This window comes from Ursus maritimus, unplaced genomic scaffold (genome assembly GCF_017311325.1).
Source record: "Ursus maritimus isolate PB19 unplaced genomic scaffold, ASM1731132v1 scaffold_28, whole genome shotgun sequence".
NCBI lineage: Eukaryota > Metazoa > Chordata > Mammalia > Carnivora > Ursidae > Ursus > Ursus maritimus.
Window position 1 is genome coordinate 16,774,756 of NW_024425341.1, and position 23,580 is coordinate 16,798,335.

The 23,580-nt window shown below is 33.9% G+C and overlaps 1 protein-coding gene across 4 annotated transcripts in view; it reads right to left on the reverse strand.

Moving 5' to 3' along the window:
* TUSC3 (tumor suppressor candidate 3) overlaps positions 1-23,580 on the reverse strand; it is a 221,527-nt gene that overhangs the window by 107,830 nt on the left and 90,117 nt on the right. For all 4 annotated transcript variants that reach the window (XM_040643325.1, XM_040643322.1, XM_040643323.1 and 1 more), the window contains exons 3-4: positions 6,249-6,366; positions 1,562-1,702 (exon numbers count right to left, since the gene is read on the reverse strand). In XM_040643325.1, coding sequence (XP_040499259.1) covers positions 1,562-1,702; positions 6,249-6,366 — 259 coding nt within the window. The remainder of the gene's footprint in view (positions 1-1,561; positions 1,703-6,248; positions 6,367-23,580) is intronic.

Genomic DNA, 23,580 nt, shown 5'->3' on the forward strand with positions numbered 1-23,580 from the left:
GATTAAAAGAGGCTAAAGAAACCTGACGACTAAACACATTATCTAACTCTAGAATGGATTTTATACTGGAGGCACGAAAATGCTATTAAAGGATATTAGGTCAACTGACAGAATATGGACAGTAGTTCAAATAAAAATATTACATCAGTGTAAATCTGTGAAGGTGATATCCGTACTGTTCTTATGTATTTCTCAGGAAATGCGGTTCACATTCTGAAAAAAAATTTGCGCATCTATGAAGTATGTATATAGAGAGACAGGGGTGGGGGAGAATAGAGTGGCAAAGCAAAAGGGGTAAAATGGTAAGTATAGGTGAGTTTGATAAAGGTATACATTGGTACTATTTGCATTATTTTCATGTGTGAAACTTTTTAAAGGTTGAAATTATTTCCAAATAGACTTTTTAACAAAAGTGTATTTATCAAGTAACTTAAAGTGTAGGTGTGATCAATAGATTAGAATAATTTCTGATGAAAATTCAGTAACTCATAAAGAATTAATAGTACTTTTTCAATATTACCCTTAGTATCTTGTATGAGCTAAAGGATACTGTTGCAGAACTGAATATTTGCCAAAAAAAAAAAAAAAAAAAAAAAAAAAAAAATGACAAGACTTAATAATGATGAGAGATACCCATCTTGACTAAGAATAAATATGTTTACACCTTATGGTAAAATTACATATTCTAGAATAAATGTACTTTAAAATTACTGGTTCTAACTGTTCACTATAGAAAATTCTGGTGAGATTAAGGAATAAAGCAGCCTTAAGCCCTCCACATAGACATTAAATACCATCAAGATTGTTATTTCCTGAATAAACTGTCTACATATCTACACTCATATTTATGCTTTAAAACAAAATTCTAGATCATACTAGAAATACTATTTTTCTAACCTACACCTTGAGCTTCTATGTCAAATATACTTGTAGACCATTGTTGTCCAAGCTAGAGTACATTTAAGTAGTCTCCTATTTCTAAACATTTCACTTATTTCCAATTGTTTTCCATTACAATGAATGTTATTTAAAAAATATTTCTATGGCTAAATATTTGAATCATTCCTAATTATATCCTTAGGTTAAATTTCTAGGAGGATTGTTAAAAGTTAAATTACATAAAATAAAGACATTACACACACTTAGAATTAGTTATTCCATAGTCCAAAGAACAGTATCTATATTTTCCCCCATGGTTCATGAAAAGTATTATATCATTTGTATTTGCCCAAAAGCTAAATAAAAATTACACATCTTTTTAATTAGAATTTCTCTACTAATACCTTTGAACAATATTCCATATATATTTTAGCGTCTGAAATTATTTTGTGCCCAACTCATGTACTTTTTAACGGTTCTTAAAATATCAATGTACCATTATTCTAAAAACCATCTACATTCACCTCAGTCAAAATTCAGCTTACGGCTATCACACAGTTTTTCTCTAAGCAAGGAAAAATGTTCTATTGAGTAATTTTAAGAATCCTGTGGCCTTACTACAGTGCTATAACAAACCAAACTAATTAGTCTATTATTAAAACTGTGGGGAATAAAAACATACATGAACATCCGTTCTGTCAGCAATCCACTTTGCTAGTTGTTCAGCTGCAAATCCAATTCTTTGAAGGTCAAAAGTATCAGCTCTTTTGGGTCTGCCTTTTGGAGGAAAATGCATGAATGTAGGAGCAGAATTCATGTTGAGCTGTAAAACGTAAGATAAAATATACTAAATATAATATCCCAGCAATCTTTATATCTCATTACTCTAACATTTTATGGTTTTTTCTGCATGAATTTTAAAAAGATAGCATTTATTATGAAAATCCAAGTGGCTTTCCAGAGCTTAATTATTGTGTTTATTCACTGTAATATGCTATTGACTGAAAAAGAACTTGTGAATTTGGCTAAGTTCTCAGAACCTTCACACGTAACATACTATTTCACTTTAGCAGCTATTAAAGTACTGCCGCTTGTTGAAAAATATAAATGCATAAAAGCATTAATGCCAAATTATTAAATTACCTATTAAAAATTTAAAGACTTTTTAAAAATGATGATTATATCAGAAAACAACATTTTTGTTCTAAACAACCTAAATTTACCAGACTACAGGAGAAATCACAATAATAATCTTCTTCTGTTCAATCTCTCTATTAACTCAAGTGTCTTAAAATGATTATATCTCACAATTATTTTCTATAGGTAATCCCATTTGAAAAGTGTATTGAATAGACTACTTTAACATAAATGGTGCTTATTAAGAATATAATACCTAAAACAAAGGTTAATTTGAATTGAGTAGCAAACTACAAAATTATATAAATTCTCACTGCTCTAGAATTATGAAAAATGTCTCAAATAAAAGGCCAATAGTTTTTTCGCCTTGACGTACAATACAACTCAGCATTTCCCAATACTGAGAATGAAAAGAGAAATCAAAGCAAAAATTGTCCTTGCAGCTGACGTCAAAGTAAAGTACAGCAGTACCAACAGTGGGCTTCCATGTTATGGGTATTAGTAAGGCTGGTTAAAGAAAACGAAACACACAGTCTCTGTGTTTTTTCCCATGCCGGACTTCGTTCGTGTTTTGTGTTTCCATGGTGGGTGCACGAGAGATAGCTGGGGCCAACATGCAAATAACATACTACAAGCAAAAACTCTCTGCATTGGAACAATCAAAAAATTCCTACTAAGGTTTAAGATCTAAAAATTTTACAGTTTAAAAAAATCATATAATTCAAAGCTTTCATCTTCATTAAAATGTAAACATTCCCCAAGGCTACACACAAAGCCGGGTACAATGCAGATCTTGTTGCTAGTCCAGACCTGCTTCTCACACACCCCAATCATTAACTGGTTGGTCTGTCATCATTCACTTAGCCTCAACCGTTTCAAGGGAATCACGTATAACTGGAAGCTACTTTCCCAACAAGTCCCCAGTAAATCGGGAATTACCAAGTTTTAGCATTCATATTAGTATTATTTTCAGACAGCACAATGTTTTAAAATAATTTAGAACGAGCACTTCAACAAACTGTGGTTCAATAGTGAGAAAAGAAACGTAGCATTAAAAATCTTTTAGTTCTCAATAAAGCAAAATATGTACTTCCCTATTTTTGTACATTATAATTCCCCATAAAAGCCACTAACTGCTACAACTTTCATGCATTTTAAAATAACTCTTATTACTAAGCCAGGAGCTAGGTTTTAGAAAAGACAAAGCAGTTCTATAACTCAGAATTCTGCTGAATCAAATTAACCTGAGGAAATTTTTCAACTAAAAATAATCTTGATGTCAACTTTCATGTCTACGTCAAACTTTAAAAAAATAAAAAAAACATGTCTAAAGCATACAAAAGAATTCAATGATTATATCTTACAATATATCTATATGGTTATATACTGGCAGCCTGTACAGTCAATATTCAGCACACAGTTTGAATTAGTTGTCCACACTTTAAAGACAGAAAAATTTTGTAAAAAAATTCATATTTGGGTTTCTCCTTGAGAAAAACAGCTCTAGCTGCATGTGGCCTGCATTCGCTAAACACAGCTACAACAAGCTGTGTCCCTCTGAGGTCAAGTTTGTCTGCTCCAGTTTGCTGCAGTCCTCATCCACACCATACTGTTTCCTCAACAGCGAGACCAACAGTCAGCTCCATAGTGTTTTGCTGATTTTATTTCTTACAACAGTTAGGAGAAAATGAAACAGGAGTATTTCCACTAAAGATTTATTTTATAAAAAAAGACCCAGAAAGACTTTGTTTTACAAAAATAGGAGAGAACATATGTAATTATGCAAGTAAAGAACTAATGTGTTTAATATTATTAAGAATGTAAATAAAGATACCATAATGCAACTACACTAATCCAATCTGCTTTCTTCATTTGGTTTACAAACCTGGCCGGGATAGATATTTGGGCTTGAAGCCTCTGCTCTAAGAGTCAGACTGGACTTGGACAACTATTTCCTAATATGGCAGCGAGGATTCAAGTATATAATGAATAGCACTTTGCCTGACGATCTCAAGGTCAATTCTGAGATTCCATGGAGACTTACAAATTACATGAAATCATATTTGGTTCTTTTGGTACTATAATTTTCCTTTGTAAGGGTTATTTGAAATTACAGATGGTCCCTGACTTATGATGGTTCAACTTGCATTTTTTTTAACCTTACAATGATGCCAAAGTGATACACATTCAGTAGAAACTACTTCAAATTTTGAATTTGGATCTTTTTGTGGGGTAGTGATACACAATACAAAAGTCTCCCATGATGCTGACCAAGCGCAGTGAGCCACAGCTCTCAGTCAACCATGTGATCACGAGGGTAAAAAACTGATACGCTGACAACCATTCTGTTTTTCACTTTCACTACCATATTCAATATACTTTAATAAGAAACAGGCTTTGTGTTAGATGATTCTGTCCAACTGTAGACTAATTTAAGTGTTCTGAGCACACTGAAGGTAGGGCAGGCTAAACTATGATATTCAGTAGTTAGGTGTATTAAATGTAGTTCTGACTTACAATATTTTCGACTTACAATGGCTTTATTGGGACATAATCCCAATATAAGTCAAGGAAGATCTGTACATATATATGTGTGTGTGTGTGTGTGTTTTATTATGATATTATTACTATCAGCTCCCTGATCTGTAAACTCTTTATGGGGAAGAGCTTTGTATGTGTTTCTCACCAATCCATTGCTCCTACAGAGTAGACAGTCAATGACATTTGCTGAATAGGTGAACAGAAAGAAACATCCAAAACAACAAAATAAATTTATAGGGGAAGAAATAAGTGAGGAATACTAACAGGAAAGACCAAGAATAAAGGGTATTGAAAGCAAAAAAAAAGAATTTCTTACTCAACTAGAAACTGGCAAAGATGAATGAACAATCAACCTGGAAGCGAATAAGCAAAAATACTTACTAATGGCCCATTTATAATTAGTGAACTAGATTCTTTACAGAACTAAATGCTTTTCCATGACCTGATAAAGTATTATGCCAAAGAATGTCACACGTGAGCAAAATAAAATAGACCAAACTAATCAACGCCTTGTACTACAATAAATTTTACATTTGAAAGGCACAGATCAAGTAGTGATAAATACAAAAATATTGGTAGCTGCAGGGTAACAGCATAACTAAGAACTAGAACTCAGGAAGACAGACTACTGAGCTCAAACTCTAGTCCTATATTATATTAACTTTGTAAACTTAGAAAAGCAACCTCTCCACACTTTAATTTCCTTATGTGTGAAATGAAGATCACATTATTTTTCTCATTGGATTGTTGTGAAACTAAATGAAATATACAGTAAGCCCTTTGAAGAGTGCTTGGATCACGTGCACTTAATGTTAGCAATGATGATGACACAACCATGACAAATTCATCATCTTGCTCTACAGAGAGGACTGTGTAAATGAGAATGTGTTAGTCTGCTCGGGTTACTGTAACAGAACACCACGGACTAGGTGGCTTAAAAGCCAGAAATTTGTTTTCTCACAGTTCTGGAAGCTGGAAGTCCAAGATTAAGATGCCAGTAGAATTGGTCTCTTACTGATTTGCCGATAACTGTCTTCTTGCAGTGTCCTTACGTGGCCTTTTCTCTGTGCATATACTCTCCTGGTAACTTCTGCTTCTTATAAGGACACCAGTCTTTTGGATTAGGGTCCCATTCTATGATCTCATTTAGCCTTAATTATCTCCTTATAGGCCCTTTCTCCAAACACAGTCACTTCTAGGTTATGGCTTCAACATATGTTTGGGAGGCACACAATCCAGTCCATAACAGAGAATACTTTTAAGTAAATATTTATTACTTTACATGTAAAATTCTCTATACCTGTCACATTGGAAGAAGTGAGGGTTAAGTAAAAATTACATTGCATTTATATAAAATTTCATGTATTTGTGCAAAATATCACCTAAACCCAATACGGTTAAATGTCAAAATAAGGATAATGCATGTAAACTACCACTATATGCTTGAAAAAACATATTTCCTCTACATTGGAGAAGTTAAAATGTGTTTACCATTCTAACAGCAAAAACTTTGCAATGTTAAAGATAAAACTGGCTAAAATTACTTTAATCACATCACAGAATTTATTATAACTACTTACTGTCTTTATTAGCTTATTCAATGAATTGTATTTTTATTTGACCAACAAAAACATATCCACCATAACCAACTCTATTAAATATACTAGCAAAATAAGATCTAACTCTTTTACCTGTTGAAAAACATCTGTTCCCTCATCATAGTCCACCATACTGAAGAAGAGTTTGTTGCAAAAGGCAGATGAATAGCGCCAGGAGTTGGCCAGTATTTGATATTCTTCATTGGCCTGCCTGGTAACAAGAATGGGGCAGAGTAAAAACGTATCACTACTCAAGCATTAACAAAACTGTTAATAAAACAGGTAATTCTCACACCAGCGTTGGCTAATTTCTGTACAGACTGCAAGCACTGATTTTATATTTTTACCTGGTTGTAACAAAATAGAAGAAATATTCCATCACATGTGAAAATTATATAAGATTCATATTTTGTTGTTCATAAAGCTTTACGGCGCCACAGCCACACTGATTCATTTGCATTGCTAGGACCGCTATTGTACTATATACGGGCAGAATTGAATAGTTGTGACGGAAAGTGTGTGGGCCAACAGTCCAGCATGGCCCTTTAAGTAATCGAAAACTCTTATTCTAGGGTTTGCAGCATCCCCTATACATATAATTTAAATCTTAAGATGATTTTTAGTAAAGGACATAAAGCAATTTTTAAGCATATGGGCAATTCAGTTTAACAGAGAACAAAAATCATAGGCATTTTTTAAATCGTCAACGCAGTTATACTGCATCTTTATATATTGCATTTATCTAAAAATGCATTTACATTCAAAATTACTAAAGTAATTACTAAGTAAAAATTCCCCTGATAGTTTAACCAAACGCCGCAAATAAGCCCTACTCTATGAACATTATTCACTCCTATTTTGAATTAATTTCTATTGGACATTTTGTTGATTTCCAAATAATAAAGCTTTATTTAAGTGTAGGGTTGGAGTAGAAACAGAGACATTGCATTGCTAGAAGCACCAAATGATCATTAAAACATGTTTTTGTAAAGTGTGTTACCTCCATGTAATTGAGAAAGGAGTTTATCTCCTTCCTCTCCCAAAATGGAAGAGATAAAAACGTATAACCTCATAATAACACAACGACTTGGAGTCCGCAGCAGATAAGAGATTTCAAGAAATACTTGGAAAACAGAAAGCTAGTGGAAAAGTTTTGATGGAGGAAGGTACATCACAAAGGGAGACTGCAGTGCAGGAAAGAGGAAAAATGCTGGATTAAGAAGCAGAGTCTGAAAATAAGAAATGGAACTCGGAGATCATAATTAAGTATCTTTACATGGAATAGAAGACCCAAACTCCTGCCCCACTCCCAACCAGTTCCTATATTAGTCTTTCTATAGTTAAGTGACTGGACTATTTAAAAAAAAAAAAAAATCACCTTATGTGATTGAGGAAAACCTAACATGATTTAAAAAAAAAAAAATACCAAACAAAACAACTCCAGAAGAAACTAATTCAAAGTACAGAAACATTAAAAAGAAACTTTAATATACTCAGAAAGAGAGGAATTTGTCAAGAACTGTACAGGGTGTGAGATTTTGTCTTACATACAAGCTAACAAGCTACCCTGTTACTGTTTCCTGGAGGCTGGCAGAAAAGAGATTGCTGGGTCAGAGACAAAGGACTTTATTATTTCATGTTCATTCACATCAGTTCTCCCTGCCCCCAAGTCTCACGGGTGACACACAGGGTCCTTCGTGAATGCCAGCACACACAGTTAACTGTATTACAGGAGGGGAACACTGAGTTTGAGGCACTTACTGTTTTTATAATAAGTGAGAAGAAGCCTGTGCTTTGTTCAGTGGGAGACATTATTTCACTCCTTAAGGCTTCTCACTGCACACACATCCCTGAGAAACTGCCCAGGTGAAGAGCAATCAGGCTTCTGCCTGCTTGGCATAACCAGTAAGAACATGCAGGGATGCTCAGGGCCCATGACAGCCTGCTTCTTTCAATGGTATACACACACACACACACACACACACACACACACACACCCCATAGAAAAAAGGAACAAAGAAAGTAAAAGAGAGCGCTTAAAATTTAAAATATGATTGTTCAAATTAAATACCAGTATTAGAAGATAGTGTTAAATAAAATTTACAGAATAAAAAACACACGGGTGGACTATATTGGAAAAAAAGAGGGAGAAAGGGACCTAGAGATAAAATCCAAAAATTTCAACTTTCAGAGGAGACCCAGAAATACAAGAGAGAGAATGGAGGAAATATTTCCGGGGACATAACACAATTAAAGGAGACTAAGTCTTCAAACTAAAATTATTTCCCAGGTTCTAAGTAAGAAAAACGAGAAATGACCGACACCAGACATATTATTTCAGATCATTATAGATAAAAAGAAGGTCAGAGAAGAAAACATGTAACAATGACAAACAATGAGATTGGGATTGTACTAGTAATTACCAACACTAGATACTGGCAGATAACTGAACAATTCCTTCAGAGTTTTGAGAGCATGTTCTTTTCAATGTAGAATTCTTTATCAAGCCAAACAATTAAGTTTGAAATAAACATATTCTCAGAAATGTAAGGAATGTGAAATTACCTTAGGATATAACTGAAAGGTAATATGAATGAAAAAATAAGAAAACTTGAGAGTATGATAGAAACGCTATAAGAAAGGGAAAAGGGCAGAGAATTATGGTGAAGCTAGGCAAGGTGGAAGATGTGTAAGAAAACTGTGATCCAACTAAGAAGCTATAAAGTATAAATTAGAACAGAAATTTAATTGGACTTTAAGATAAAAAGATTCTAAGCAATCATTAGAATCAGCAAAAGCTAGAAGATACTAAGACCATATTGTATGTAAGACATACAAGAAACTACAAGAAAATGAATATATAAGATGCAAATTAAAATGTATCATAATTTTAATTGGAAATGAGAAAGGTTCATTATTGTGAACAATATGGAATGTAAATGCTATCAACTCTTGACGAAGTAAAAGTACAATTAACAGGATTTAGTAGGTAAAAGGGAAGGGGAAGAGGTGAGAAGAAAAGGTGTGCTTACCATTAGGGAATCAAGAGAGGTCATCTATATTTAATGGACCAGAAATAGAAAGATGCTATTTACTGTTACAATAATAAAAGAACTAGAAAGCTATAAAAATAAGAGATGAATTAAATCCTTATCTATCGTAACAAGAAACATCAAGATCAAGTCTGCTTTTTTATGAAATATTGTTATAACATTTAGAAACATGAAGGAAAATAATCACCAGAGGAAGAAAACACAAAGGAATAATAGTGATTGCCTATGGCCACGTACACACATAGATGAGTGTAAAGGCTAGGAGTGTAGTTGTTCATTTTAGGCTTTTTTTTTTTTTTTATGAACAAGGAGCACATAAGATTGCTGTGATTTATATATATTAAAAAGGTTAAATACAAACAGGACTATAATCTGAGGTCATTTAGCATATAGACCTTAAGGGCATCATTTTACTGGACTACAGTACAAAAACGGATCATTGTAAGAATCAGCTTAAGACTGCACTGTGCTCAGTAGGCAGAATATGTTCAGTGAAAATGATCACAATCTTTTAAAGCTTTGGTGGTTGAATAAGATTTAATTTACAAATAAGATTTAATTCACAAAACTATTTACTGAGCACTCAATAGCAATAAGTGAACTAATCTCTAAGGTCTCTGCTCTCACGAAGTTGATATTTTAGTGGAGACATATAATAAACAACCAAATAAGTAATTAAAATCTACACTATACACTGAGAAAATAAAACAGAGAATGGTATTACAGAAAATAATGGAGGATTTATGTAGATGGAATGTCAAGAAAGGTTTCTCAGATAAAATGACTCTAAATCTCAAATCCCAAGGATGAGAAAAACACAACCACTGAAACAAGCTAGAGAATAAACATTTCAGGTAGCAAGAAAAGCAAGCACAAAGGACTAAGGAGGGAAAAAACTTAAGATGCTGGTAAAATGAAGGTGTGACATAAATGAGAACATGTTCTCTGTTTATTAGAGGAATACACAGACAATACCGAGCTTATGCCCTCCCTCATCTATTTAAAACAGTGCCTCACTGCTACAATAAAAACAGTAAAAACCAGCATAAGTCCTAACATCTGATTTGATTTTTGTCATATGGAATATAACATTATTGGTAGGTAAGTATTCATCATTGATTTTTAAAGAAGCACTTCACACAGTGAATTGGCACCAACAATTAAGTAGGTCTGAACATCTTTGCACACTAATAAACCTCAAGAGAACAATGCTACCTTTAGAAAAAATTATTAAACAGATAACATCACAATTAAGAAAACGGAATATTTTTCCACAAAAGAATATTTTAACTTCAAAAAACTGAAACTAAGGGAAATAGCAAATCAGCAAAAACTGACATTCTTGTGAAAATGATATTCTAAGAAATGAAAATGCTTCATTCCGAAAAATATGCAAGAAGAAAACAATCAAATTTTAGTATTCGACATCTGTGTATAGTATCTTATAGAACGATGTAGCATAGGAATAATGTTGAATTTCTTTCCCTCATAATGCTGTAACCTAGCCCAGACCTACTAGAATCTACTAAATATACATTCATGCATTCATTCATTCACTCCACAAATATACATTAGTGCCACCAAAAATTAAAAAGGAGCAAGGGCTCTGATCTTGAGAGAATATAGTCCAGTGAGAAAAAGAGGCCTCATACAAGTATATACTACATTTCAGATAATCATAAGTACTCTGAAGAAAATAAAACAAGAAAATGTAACAAAGACTACTGAGGAGTCGAAGAGGATGAATTAATTTTGCCTTCAAACACTGTATTCCATATCACCCCACTGTTTCAATTAAAGTTCCCAATTAGCAATTGTAGATTCTATCCTGTGTTCCAAAGTCCAAGTTTCCCACTGCCTCTATAAAGAAGACAATGGGCAGAACAGAAGACAAGATCCTCCATACCCTGGCCACAGCTTAGATTTATGACCCATGTCTATCTGACCATATCATACTTAAAGGCTCTCTGTTTTATGACATCCCATGTTCATTCTTTGAGTTTAAATCCCTTGCTTAGAATGTCCTCCCTCCTTTCAAAGTTTGCTCAAAAATCTCCTCTCCTTCAGAAGTCACTTCAAATCTCTATAACTAAAATATTTGTTAAGGCAACTGCACCTGAAATAGAAATTCTCAGCTAATACATAGCACTATTATTTTATCCATGTATCTGTTCCGTTTATGCATGTTATATTTATGCACTGATAATTTGATGGCTAGGACCTAGTACAGAATAGGCATTTAAGGTTTGATGATGGTGATAATGAATAATATACTTTCCTAAAAAGTCCATATAGCATATATATCCTAAAACTAGTATCACTGCAGCAGAAATTCTGAATTCTGGGGGGACTAAAATAAAAGCCCACTTAGTCAGATTTATGTTACAGGTTAATGTCTTTTTAAAGCTAATTTACTTTACTCTATTGGTGGTCTTGGGAAGAAAAAAAAAATATTTTAAATCTATTTACCATCACAAATACATGCTATTTATCAAAGAAATGGCAGGCATGACTTGAAAGGTTATAAGGACTAAATCATCAATCTAACATCAACTAATATAATGACTAAGTTGTCATTTAACATCTAACATCATCGAACATAATTTATAATGTCAATTTCATATGCCAATATGGAACTCAGGTCTTAATCATCAATGTTTTAATCATCAGCATTTTAATATGTGCTACAATAATAAAGAAGTATAACTCACAATCTCCACCTTTAAGAGGCTTCTAAGAAAAATGAATAGAAATGCACGAATACAGAAGTAAGATATATACGCAGTTGACCCTTGAACAACATGGGATTGAACTGCAAAGTTCCACTTATATGAAAAGTTTTTGATACAATACTGTAAATGTATTTTCTCCTTATAATTTTAATATTTTCTTTTCTCTAGCTTTATTATGACTACAGTATATAATACATATTACATATAAAATATTTCTAATCAATTATTCATGTTATATGTAAAGCTCCCTGTCAACAGTAGGCTATTAGTAAGTTTTGGGGGAGTCAAAAGTTACGCACAGATTTTCGAATGCATGTGGGGATCAGTGCCCCTAACCCTTGTGTTGTTCGAAGATCAACTGTATATTTAAAAAAAAGAATGCAGATTCTAAGTGCAATATATATACAGCTTATAGAGGAGAATGAGATCACAGTGGACTGGAATAGGTGGACAAAGTGTGAATGTGAAAATATTCAAAAGAGAATGGAAGGACTAAAATTATAAAAAGAAAGGACAGAAAGAGAATATTAAAGTAGCAGAAGCAGTGTAAATAAAAGACTACCCTGTCTGAAATGTGTATGATGTATTTCAAATAATAGAATATAAGCTTCATGTTAGAAAATAAGGAAAGAAGAGACTGGAAGCTCTCTTCCAGTAGAAATATAAATAGGACCTTGACTTTATTCTATAAACAGTGAACAACTATAAGTGTTCTGAAAGAAGTGGACTGTACAAAATACTAATTTAAAAAGTGGTATCTGGCAACAGTGTGTACTATATATTGGAGGTGGACAAAATAAATTTTGAAAACACTTAGAATGTTACTATACTGGTCTAGTTGGGAAAATATATGAAGTTATTAAAATAGTATATAAATGAAGTTACGACCTATTTCTTACATTTTTTCCTTTGGAATCTAGAGCACTAAAGCAAACAAAAAGTTTTCTAGGCAGGTTGCTTCTACTTAAGAATATATCTAACTGGGGGTGGCCGGGTAGCTCAGTGGGTTAAGCATCTGCCTTAGGCTTAGGTCATGATCCCGGGATCCTGGGATGGAGCCCCACCCAGTCTGGCTTTCCGCTCAGCGGGGAGTCTGCTTCTCCCTCTCCCTCTGGCTCTCCCCCCTACTCACTCTCTCTCTCTCAAATAAATAAAAATTATTTTTTTTTTAGAAAAGAATATTTCTAGCTGGAATAGAGAATTCCAGTGAAGCCAAGCAAATTACACTTAACACAAATACAATACTTAGAGAAAATATAATACTGACAACATAAATGGGGGTTCCTTTTCTGTTGGATGCAATTCAGTAGTAATAGCATCAGTAAACAGATCTGTTTGTCATTAAATGATTCAGTGAAATTCAGAATTATGTATTTCAATGTTAATCATACTTATTCAAAGTAAAAAGGACTCCTTAGAAGGAATGTGCCCAATAACATAAACCCAGTTCTCTAAACTTAACTCCGTTATCCCTTAACCCCCATATTCCAACTTCTCAATGCTTAACAGGTAAATAGAGGAATCCTAACAAATGACAAAGAAAGTCACTGGATTCTTGCATATGTCTATGTCTGCTTAGACTAACAAGCAAGTAAGACCTCAGCAGTACTAATTATTAGCACATTTCAGACCTCACTGCGATCTGAAATTGAAAGTTGAAAACCACAAATGCTATAAGCACTTAACTGTTACCTAAAAAAATATTTTTTGTTTCAGTAGTTCAGAGGAATATTAGAGGCCTAATTTTATGAGTTTAAAGGACATTGTAAATTGTTCTAATATATTCAGATGCAGCCTGAAGAGGGCAGACAAGTTGCATCAAAGCATCCAGAAGAACATAGGCAATAACTTCAGGGCACGCTTCTGTTAAATCTGTTATATTAAATCTTCTCAATTTTTTAATTATGGGAACAAGAAAAAACATCACCTAATCCAAACACTGTAACTTTTTAATATTATAACCCTTTTTAAAAGGTTATGTAAGACTAAAAGGGATTATTAACTCATCTGTGGCTGTAGATATTTAATACATTTCCCATGATGAATGTAATTTTTATCTTTAATGTCCTTGAAGGGATTTTTTTAAATATGGTTTTTCTTTTTAATGTTAATCAAACTTCCTATAAGGTAACAGATTCTTATCAAAATCTCAAATGTATGCCTTTTGGAGTCATATATTTATGATGACTTATATATGTATATAAATATATGTTATAAAGTTATTCCAAAGTGTTTCTTCATAAAACCCCTAATTAATCAATTTCTATAGATAGTATGTAGAGAGAGACATCTGATGTGAATAGAACGCCTATTACTTATGGTTCTGGTACCCTGAAAACAAACAAACAAACTGGTAAAGAGCACAATATACAAACATTTTAATAAAGTGATTTTCCTCTGGTTATGCTATACATTCCCAGAGCCCTAATAAATATACTGAAATATATTCAATAAACACAATGCCTCTGAAGAGTTGAGGTATGAACAGTTCAATACTATATTGTAATTGACTACTTGGTAAGGTAAATTAAAGAGGTTGTGTCCACCATGTTCCAAGTTTCCTATGCATCCATTTTTTCCCTTTATCAGACCTAAGTAGATTATGTTTGCTTGGAAAACAACTCTAACATGAAATATGATTCAAACATGTATCTCAAGGCAAAATTATGTACGAACATAAGAAATACTGAATTGTATATATATGCATAGTTACCACTCAGTTTATAAGTCAGTAGAATTTTTGTTCTCTTTAAAAAATCTTAACAATAACATATAAATGCTTAGAGGTTGTGTTTGAAGAAGACTGACACACGATGTAGTAAAGAAACAACTGATTCATCCATTGCTCACTTAACAAGTTTATACACACACACTATAGATATAAAAACTGTAGTACATATTTGATCAATATTTGTGTAACTCACAATAAAGAATTAACAGATGGAAGAACAAATGGATGAAGTCATACAGGGTCTGGAAGGGGTAAAAGTGAGTAGAAAGACACAGGCCCTTGCCGTAAGATACGTCCATCTATTAGGGAAATGTATATAATGTTAAATAACGAATACAAAACCACAAATGAATAAGTTCAAAATGATGTAAATCTTGTTTATAATAACTTGCCCAGGAATTATTTAATATCCAAAAATATGTGAATCAACGAATGCGTTTATCATAAAACGTAACAACTTGAAAATAGGAAAGCATTAACTCATAGCACACTTCCTACAGGATTCCTGAACATGTGGGGAGCCTAACAAATGCAGCCTTTAGAGAACCCTGCTGGGATGAATCAAAAACGCAGACACAAGATTTAAAAAACTGTGTTCCGTGAGATGGAGATTAGGTGTTTTCTACTTAACTAAAACCATCACCATCATCAGTAACATTTGAGGTTCACCACATGCAGAACGCTTTTAGGTATTTACACTTCTCTCCTTTAGTCTCCACAAAGCCTGATAATACAGGTACTAGCTTTCTCTCTCTCTTTCATTTGAGGCATCTGAAGAACAGAATTTAATCAACTTGGCTCTGTCCCATGGCCAGTAATTATTAGAGCCCGCAGAATTTGAACTCAGGTGATAAGAGACAGGTTAATACTACACCTACAGCTAGACATAAAGATACAAACTCAATTCTCAAGAGTATTGTTACCCAACCACTTGCATCCAAAATCATCTGGGATTTGTTTCCAGGACTTTTTTTTTTTTTTTTTTTGAGCAGTTTTAGATTTATGACAAAACCGGGAGGAACAGAGACTCACGTATATTCCTTGCCTACACACATGCATAGACTCCCTATCAATAGCATTGACCAGCATGGTATAATTTTTTGGTTTTTTTTTTACCATGAATGAACATATATTGACACATCCTATCACCCAAATTCCATACTTTACCTTGGGGTTCACTCTTTGTATTGTATGGGCTTGGACAGAAGTACAAACATATACCTATCATTATAATATATTCAAGAGTATTTTCACTCAAATCTTCTGCACTCTATTATTCATCTCTCACCGCTCACTCCTGGCAACCACTGATCTTTATTGTCTCCATACTTCTGCCTTTTCCAGAATGTCCTATAGTTGGGATTACCCATTATGTAGCCTTCTCAAAATGGCTTCACTTAGTAATATGCATTTAAGGTTCTTCCATGTCTTTTCATGACTTGATAGCTGAGTTCTTGTTAGCACTGAATAACATTCCATTGTTTGGATGTACCCGTTTATCCGTTTACTTACTGAAAAACATCTTGATTGCTTCCAAGTTTTTGGCAATAATGAGTAAAGCTATTAACATGTGTGTGCACATTTTCATGTGGACATTGTTTTCAACTTCTTTGGATAAATACCAACATGAGTGATTGCTATCATATGACAAGATTAGTTGTTTAGTTTTGTACAAAAACTTTCTTCCGAAGTAGCTATGCAATTCTGCATTTCCACCAGCAATGTATGAGAGTTCCTGTTACTTCACATCCTTGTCAGCATTTGGTGTTCTTGGTTTTTTGAATTCTGGCATCCTAACAGGTGTGTAGTAGGATCTCATTGTCCTGTCATTTCCCTGATGACATACAATGTGGAGCATCTTTCCATATTCTGATCTGCCATCTATATACCTTCTTCAGTGAGGTGTCTGTTAAGGTCATTGGCCCATTTTGTGTGTGTTTTTATTCTTTCAAGAATACTTTTTATATTTCAGATAACGTGAGTCCTTTATGAGTCTTCTGTACATATTTTTCTCCCAGTCTGTGGCCTGTCTACTAATTCTCTTGATAGTGTCCTTTCAGAGAGGAGAAATTTTTCATTTTAATGAAGTCAGTTTATCACCATGTCCAAGGTCATCCAGGTTTTCCCCTATACAGTCTTCTAATTTTATAGTTGCGCGTTTTACACTTAGGTCTGTACATTCTGCGTTAATTTGTGTGACAGTTATAAGGTCTGTACCTAGATTCATTATTTTGTGTGTGGATGTCTAACTATTCCAGCACCATTCATTACAGAGATTATTGTTGTTCACTGTGTTGCCTTTGACCCTTTGTCAAAGATCAGCTATTTATGGAGGTATAATTCCAGGCCCTCTATTCTGTTCCACTGATGTATTCACCTACGCTTTCACCAACACCACAATGTCTTGATTACTTTAGCTTTAGAATAAGTCTTAAAATCAGGTAATGTCAGTTCCCAACTCTGTTCTTCTCCCTCAATATGGTGTTGGCTATTCTGGGTGTTTTGCCTCTCCATATAAACTTCAGAATCAGTTTATCAACATCCACAAAATGACTTACTGGAATTTTTTTTTACTGGGATTGCGCTTTATAGACCAAATTGGGAAGAACTGACATCTTGGCAATATTGAGTCTTCTTATTCATGAACATAAAATATCTCTCCATTTATTCTTTGATTTCATTCATTACTTTTGTAATTTTTCTCATAAACATCTTTTACATATTTTGTTTGAGTTATACCTTAGTATTTATTTCATTTTGGGGGGTGCTAAAGTAAATAGTATTGTGTTTTTAATCACAAATTTAATGTGTTGTTGTTGGTATACAGGAAAGCAACTGGCTTTTGCATATTTGCCTTGTATCATGCAAACCTGCAATAACTTAATCATTAGTTCCAAAAGGTTTTTGTTGATACTTTTCGGGTTCTCTACATAATCATGTTGTCTATAAACAAAGACAATTTTATGTCTTCCTTCCACATCTATACACATTTTATTTCCTAAGTTTTTATCTGACCTTTATTCCTTCTTTTATATTCTTCCTTTCTTTATATAGACCCAAGTTTTTGACCTATATATTTTCCTTCTTTCTAAAGAACTTCTTTTAAAACATTTCTTACAAGGCAGATCAACTGGCAACAAATCTCAATTTTTGTTTGTCTGACAAAGTATTTATTCTTCATTTGTGTAACATAATTTTATAGGGGGCAAATGCTACGTTGGCTTTTTTTCCTACATTCTCTCAACATTTAAGTATTTCATTCCACTCTCTTCTTGTTCACATGGTTTCTCAGAAGTCAAATGTAATTCTTGTTCATGTTCTGCTATAGGTTTTTTCCCCCATTCTGGCTTCTTTCAGGAATTTTTGTTTGTTTTTCAATTTCTGTAGTTTAAAGATGATATGCCAAGGGGTCGTTTATTTGGCATTTATCCTGCTTGGTGTTCTCTGAGCTTTCTCAATCTGTAGTTTGAGATCGGACATTAATTCGGAGAAATCTCTGTCATTATTGTTGCATTATTGCAATAATGCAACAATAATGTTTCTTCTGTTTCTTTCCTTCTTCTCCTTCTGATTATTCCCATTATACATTAGTATTGAAATTTTTGTAGTCCCATAGTCCATGGATATTGTTTTTTTTTTTCAGGCTTTGTTCTCTCTGGTTTTTAGTTTTCAAAGATTCTACTGATATATCCTCTAGCTCAGAGATTCTTCCCTCAGCTATGTTCAGTCTACCACTAAGTCCATCAAAGGCAGTCTTCATTTCTATTATAGTGTCTTTTATTTCTAGCACTTCTTTTTTATTCTCAAAGGGTTTCCATCTCTTAGCTTACATCACCCATCTGTTCTTGCATGCTACCTTATCCATTATAGCTCTTAGCATATTACTCACAGTTGTTTTAAATTCCTGCTCTGATAATTCCAATGTCCCTGCCATATCTGGTTCTGATGCTTGCTTTGTCTCTTCAAATTGTGTTTTTTGCCTTTTGATACGTCTTATAAATTTTTCTTGATAGCCAGATATGCTGTGCAAGGAAAAAACACACTGCTACAAATAGGCCTTTAATAATGTAGTGATGAGATGTGAGAATAGGGGAAGTGCTCTATAGTCCTATGACTAGGTCTCAATCTTTTAGTGAGCCTATGCCTCTGGAGGACTGTGAACTTCATAATTGCTTTTCAGGTGTTTTTTGTTTTGCTTTGTTTTTCTTCTCCCTTAGATGGGATAGCATGGCTAGAGTGGGATGGAGTTGGGTATTTCCTTGCTTTCACATAAAACACTAAATTTGACTGGAGTTGGGTATTCTCCTTCCCCAGGTCAGTTATTCTCTGAAATACTCCAGCAGGTTAGAGTAGGGTCAACAAGTTTCCCCTAAGAACAGGCTTTATTAAGAAGGAACACAGTGCTCCGGGATATTTTTAAATGGTTCCTTCCTGCTTCACCTGCTAGAAGCCTGAGGGACTTTTCTCTGATATTTACTGCAGGAATCTGTTCAAGCTCCTGGAGATAAATCTCACAATACTACTACAGGGGGCTCCCCATGACTAGGGCCCCCTTGTATTTGTTTTTTTGTTGTTTTGTGTTTTTGTTTTGTTTTTTTAACTCTCAGAGTTCTGTGCACTGAGCCTCTAGCAATTTCAATTATAGCTTAGATGTTCCTACCCCAGGATTGGTTCCCACAGGGATTTCTGCTCATGGGTCTCTGCTTTGGTAAGTTGTGACTGACTGTATTCTCTTTCCCNNNATCTTGGTTGGGTCTCTCTCAAGAGTTGATTTTTCAGTCTGTTCAACTTTTTGTTTGTTGGTAGGGTGGAGTGGTAACTTCCAAGCAAGCTCATTTTACACAGAATTGAAACCCAAAAGTGGATTCTTTTTTTTTTTTTTAAACACAAATCCCTGATCACATAACAAGTTAGAGTCTATTAATAATGTCTTTCAGAAATATACATTTTAACCAGCTTTCCAGGTATGTTTTATGCACAGCGAGGTATGAGAATAGCTGGTATAAATGAACAGTAAAAAACAACTGAAAGGCTTCTGAGATGAAGAATTTTCATCTTATACTAGTTTTCCCCCAAAAGTTAAACATATTAATCTATGTTCAGAAAGAAAAACACTATGTAAAAGTATACTAATATGCTGTAAAATAAAACAAATATAAAACTAGCCATAACACTCTCAATATGACTTCCAAATAATGTACTACTACTCTTATTATTACCCTTCTGGCCAATTAGTAAATATATACATAGCATTTGAAATCTGAAAATCTGGACTTGTGTACTGGCACTGCACTTCATAATATACAAACTTGGAAAAGTCACATACACTTTCTGTTTATTTTTCTCTTTGTAGCATGACAATAATTCCTGATTGTCACGAAATTAAAAGCAGGAGATATTACAACATCTTTAGTAAATGGCAAAGGGTTATGCAAATGTCAGTGTGTTCAGCATCTAGCTTGAAATCCACTGACTGAATTTTCAAATCTCATCTTTAGCTATTTCCACTCTTACTCAATACGAGGCCTAAAAGTTCTCTTTTACTTCTCTCAATAAACTAGGCTTACTCTTGAAGTTGAATTTTTCTTTCTTTTTTTTTTTTTAGGTGCTCTTCCTTCCTTCCTTCTCTTCTGCCCTACCTTTTATAGACAAGGCGCGCAGACACACTTAGTATATACATCACACAGACATGTCCAGGGCATGGAAGCAGATATACATACCTTGTGAATTCCTACTCATCCTGCAGATCTTATTACTTCAGTTATTATTTTGCAAAATATGTCTTTTTTTAAAAATTTTATTTATTTGAGAAAGAAAGAGAAAGCAAAAGCAAGAGAAAGAGCACAAGTGGGGGGAGGGGCAGAGGGAGTGGGAGAAGACGACTCCCCAATAAGCAAGAAGACTGACCACAGGGGCCTTGACCCCAGGACCCTGGGATCATGACAAGAGCAGAAGGCAAATGCTTAACTGACTGAGCCTCCCCAATAAATCTTTTTATTTAGACATCGATATTAACAGAAAGACCAGGGTGTTCTCATAGATCTCTGTGCTTTTTCTTCATGGTATTTATGCGATAGGCAATTACAAGGTTAATTGTGTAATGTGATACTGTTCAGCACTTCAGCTAAATTCTGAGATCAATGAGAGGGGCAACTGGGTCAGTTTGTTCACATTACCTTCTTAATATCCAGCGCAGTATCTATACATAGCGACTGTTCAATAAATATTGCTTCAAAATATAAATTAAATGTCAAGATCAATATAATATTGTATCATCACAGTAGGATCCAATTCCATGGCAAAAAGCCATAACTTTATAAAGATTCTTTTTATTGCCAGTTCTATTTAAGATTCTTAAGGGAAAAACAAAACAACAAACACTATTCTGCAGACCTGAAAAATGAGAATTTAAATTAAAAAAACTAAAGTGAATATTAAGTACATAACTCCGTAGTCAACAGTGTTAAGAAACACTTCATAATTATTAAAAGGTGGCATGTTGGGGGTCCTCAGTACCAACCCCAGGTTCAGATACTCACAAAAAAAGACTCATAGGAATTAGTCTATAGTCATATTCATTACAGTGAAAGGTTAAGATTTATTAGTGGAAGAATACAAAGCAAAATCAGCAAGGGGAAAAGGCACCTGGAACAACTTAGAAGGAAACTAGATGCAAGATGCTAAGAGGGACTCCCAATGGATTCACACAAGATTCACTTAATTCCTTCAACAGTGAGTTGCGACAACACGTGCAAAGTGCTATCTACCAAAAAAACTTATTAAAGATTTAGTGTCCAGGATGTGTACTGAGGGCTGGTCATGTAGATACCCTCTGTCTAGCACAGACCAAAATTCCAGACTCTCAGAAGAAAAGCAGGTGATCAGCATAAACTTCATTATTTGTAAAAGAGTTTAGGCACAGTGAGACTCTTACCAGCTATGGAATTGTGGGAACATTCTTAAAATCCAAGTTCCATACACCAATTAAGAACTAAACTTTTGAGAAAGACCTTTCTAAGGACCGTAATCTCAGGTCTGCTATATTGTTTTTGCACAGGTTCATCACCTATGCAAAAAAATAAGGAACAAGTTATGTAGTTCATTGGATTTTACTCACAAAGACAATGATCTACTACAAAGAATAAATCTGAAGCGGTTCTAATTGACAAAGCACTGGACCATACAAACTTATTCCCATGGGACCAAGCTTCCTATGCATCTAAGAGAAATTATTTAGGGACTAAGGTGGGGAACACAATAAATAGTAAACAATATTTAATATGTTAATGACTAACATCATAAAACCATGGAAATCAAGAACAAATGCTTAAAACAACATGAATGTATCATTTGTGAACATGCATTTATATATAATGAATAATATTTTTAGCTTTAAAGATAAAATGTACTTTATTTTGAATGCTTGAAAGTACCTATCAAGACTATAATTGTATCATTTCAGTTATAATCTTCATAAATAAAGCTTTCCTACTAAGGCTAACTGTGCCTAGAGTTCACTCTTCCTGTCAGATAATAACAACCAACTAACAGCTTCTAAAAACTGCAGATCTACCAGAAGAGAAAACAAAACTATCCATCCCTATAGAATAACTAGGATAAGAAGAAAACTAGAGAATGTAAAGCTGTATGAAGATGGGGAAATTAACATCTGCAACCTCAGACACGCATGCAAGAACAGGAAGGACAGGGACCATAGAAAAGAGGGGAAGAGAAATCCTAGCAGAGGTGGAATTAAAAAAAAAAAAAAAAAAGAAATTCACACTGAGAAAGAAAAGATCTCACCTGAATTAGGCAATATTGAGAACAGGTCTAAGACTTGATAAATAAGAAAGTGGTTGCTAGCCAATGTAAAAGAAGAGGCTTAGAAGTACACAGGAACAAACACAGGGGTCTTAAGGATGTACTACTCTGTGGGGAAATGAGAGGCAAAGAGAAGAGTTAGACAGTCCTTAGAGACTTGGTGACACAGTGAAAGGGAGAAGCCAGTTATGAAAAGTACAGGACCTACGGAAACATGAAATTATCTTAGAATGAGAAGATGTTACTAAAAAAAAAAAAGGAAAAAGGAAAAAGGATAAAAAAGTAAAGAAGAAAAACTGTTGTGTTCAACCTATTCTGTCTTATAAAGAGAAAAGGGTACCTAAACTAACAAATTAGAAAAATAGTATTCTAAGGGTGCCTGACTGGCTCAGTTGGTAGAGCATGCGACTTTTGACCTCAAGGTTGTAGTTTTGAGCCCCACATTGGGTGTAGACATTACTTAAAAATAAAATTTAAAAAAATTCCTAGGCTACTCAGAAGTCTCACCATCGCCTCCACATATAAATTGTTATTTCTCATCTAGAAAAGAAAAAATATTTATTTTAGAAGCAGCAAATAGCCAGTGGTATCCAAGCAACACCACTATAAAAAGAAAACAAAAGAAGCATAATCCTTCAACTGATAAAATTTACCTGAAAAAAAATGAAGAGAAAAATAAAACACAGTACTCCAACTTGTATTAGGCATAATTAAATAAGCATCTGAGGGCATAAAAAAATGTCAAATCGGAAATTCAAAAACTCAAAATAGAAGTGATTAGAAACAGAAAGATGTTATGTGAGAGCTGAGTAAAAACCAATACAAGGAAAAAACAAAACTAAACAAAATGGAATCCTTGAAGAAATGAACACTGCATTACTCAGAGCTCAAAAACCAAAGTTGACTGAAAATGTAATAAAGGACACTACTGAAAAGAATTTAAAGCAGGTAAGAGAACAAAAAATAAAAGTGAAAAGGAGGGATATAAAATTTGGACTAAAGAGATAGGAGAGGATGGGAGACACCAATTTTATGGTGGTAAAAGGCAAGGAGCAATCTTGTGAAAAGAGAACCCCCAGACCCTGGGA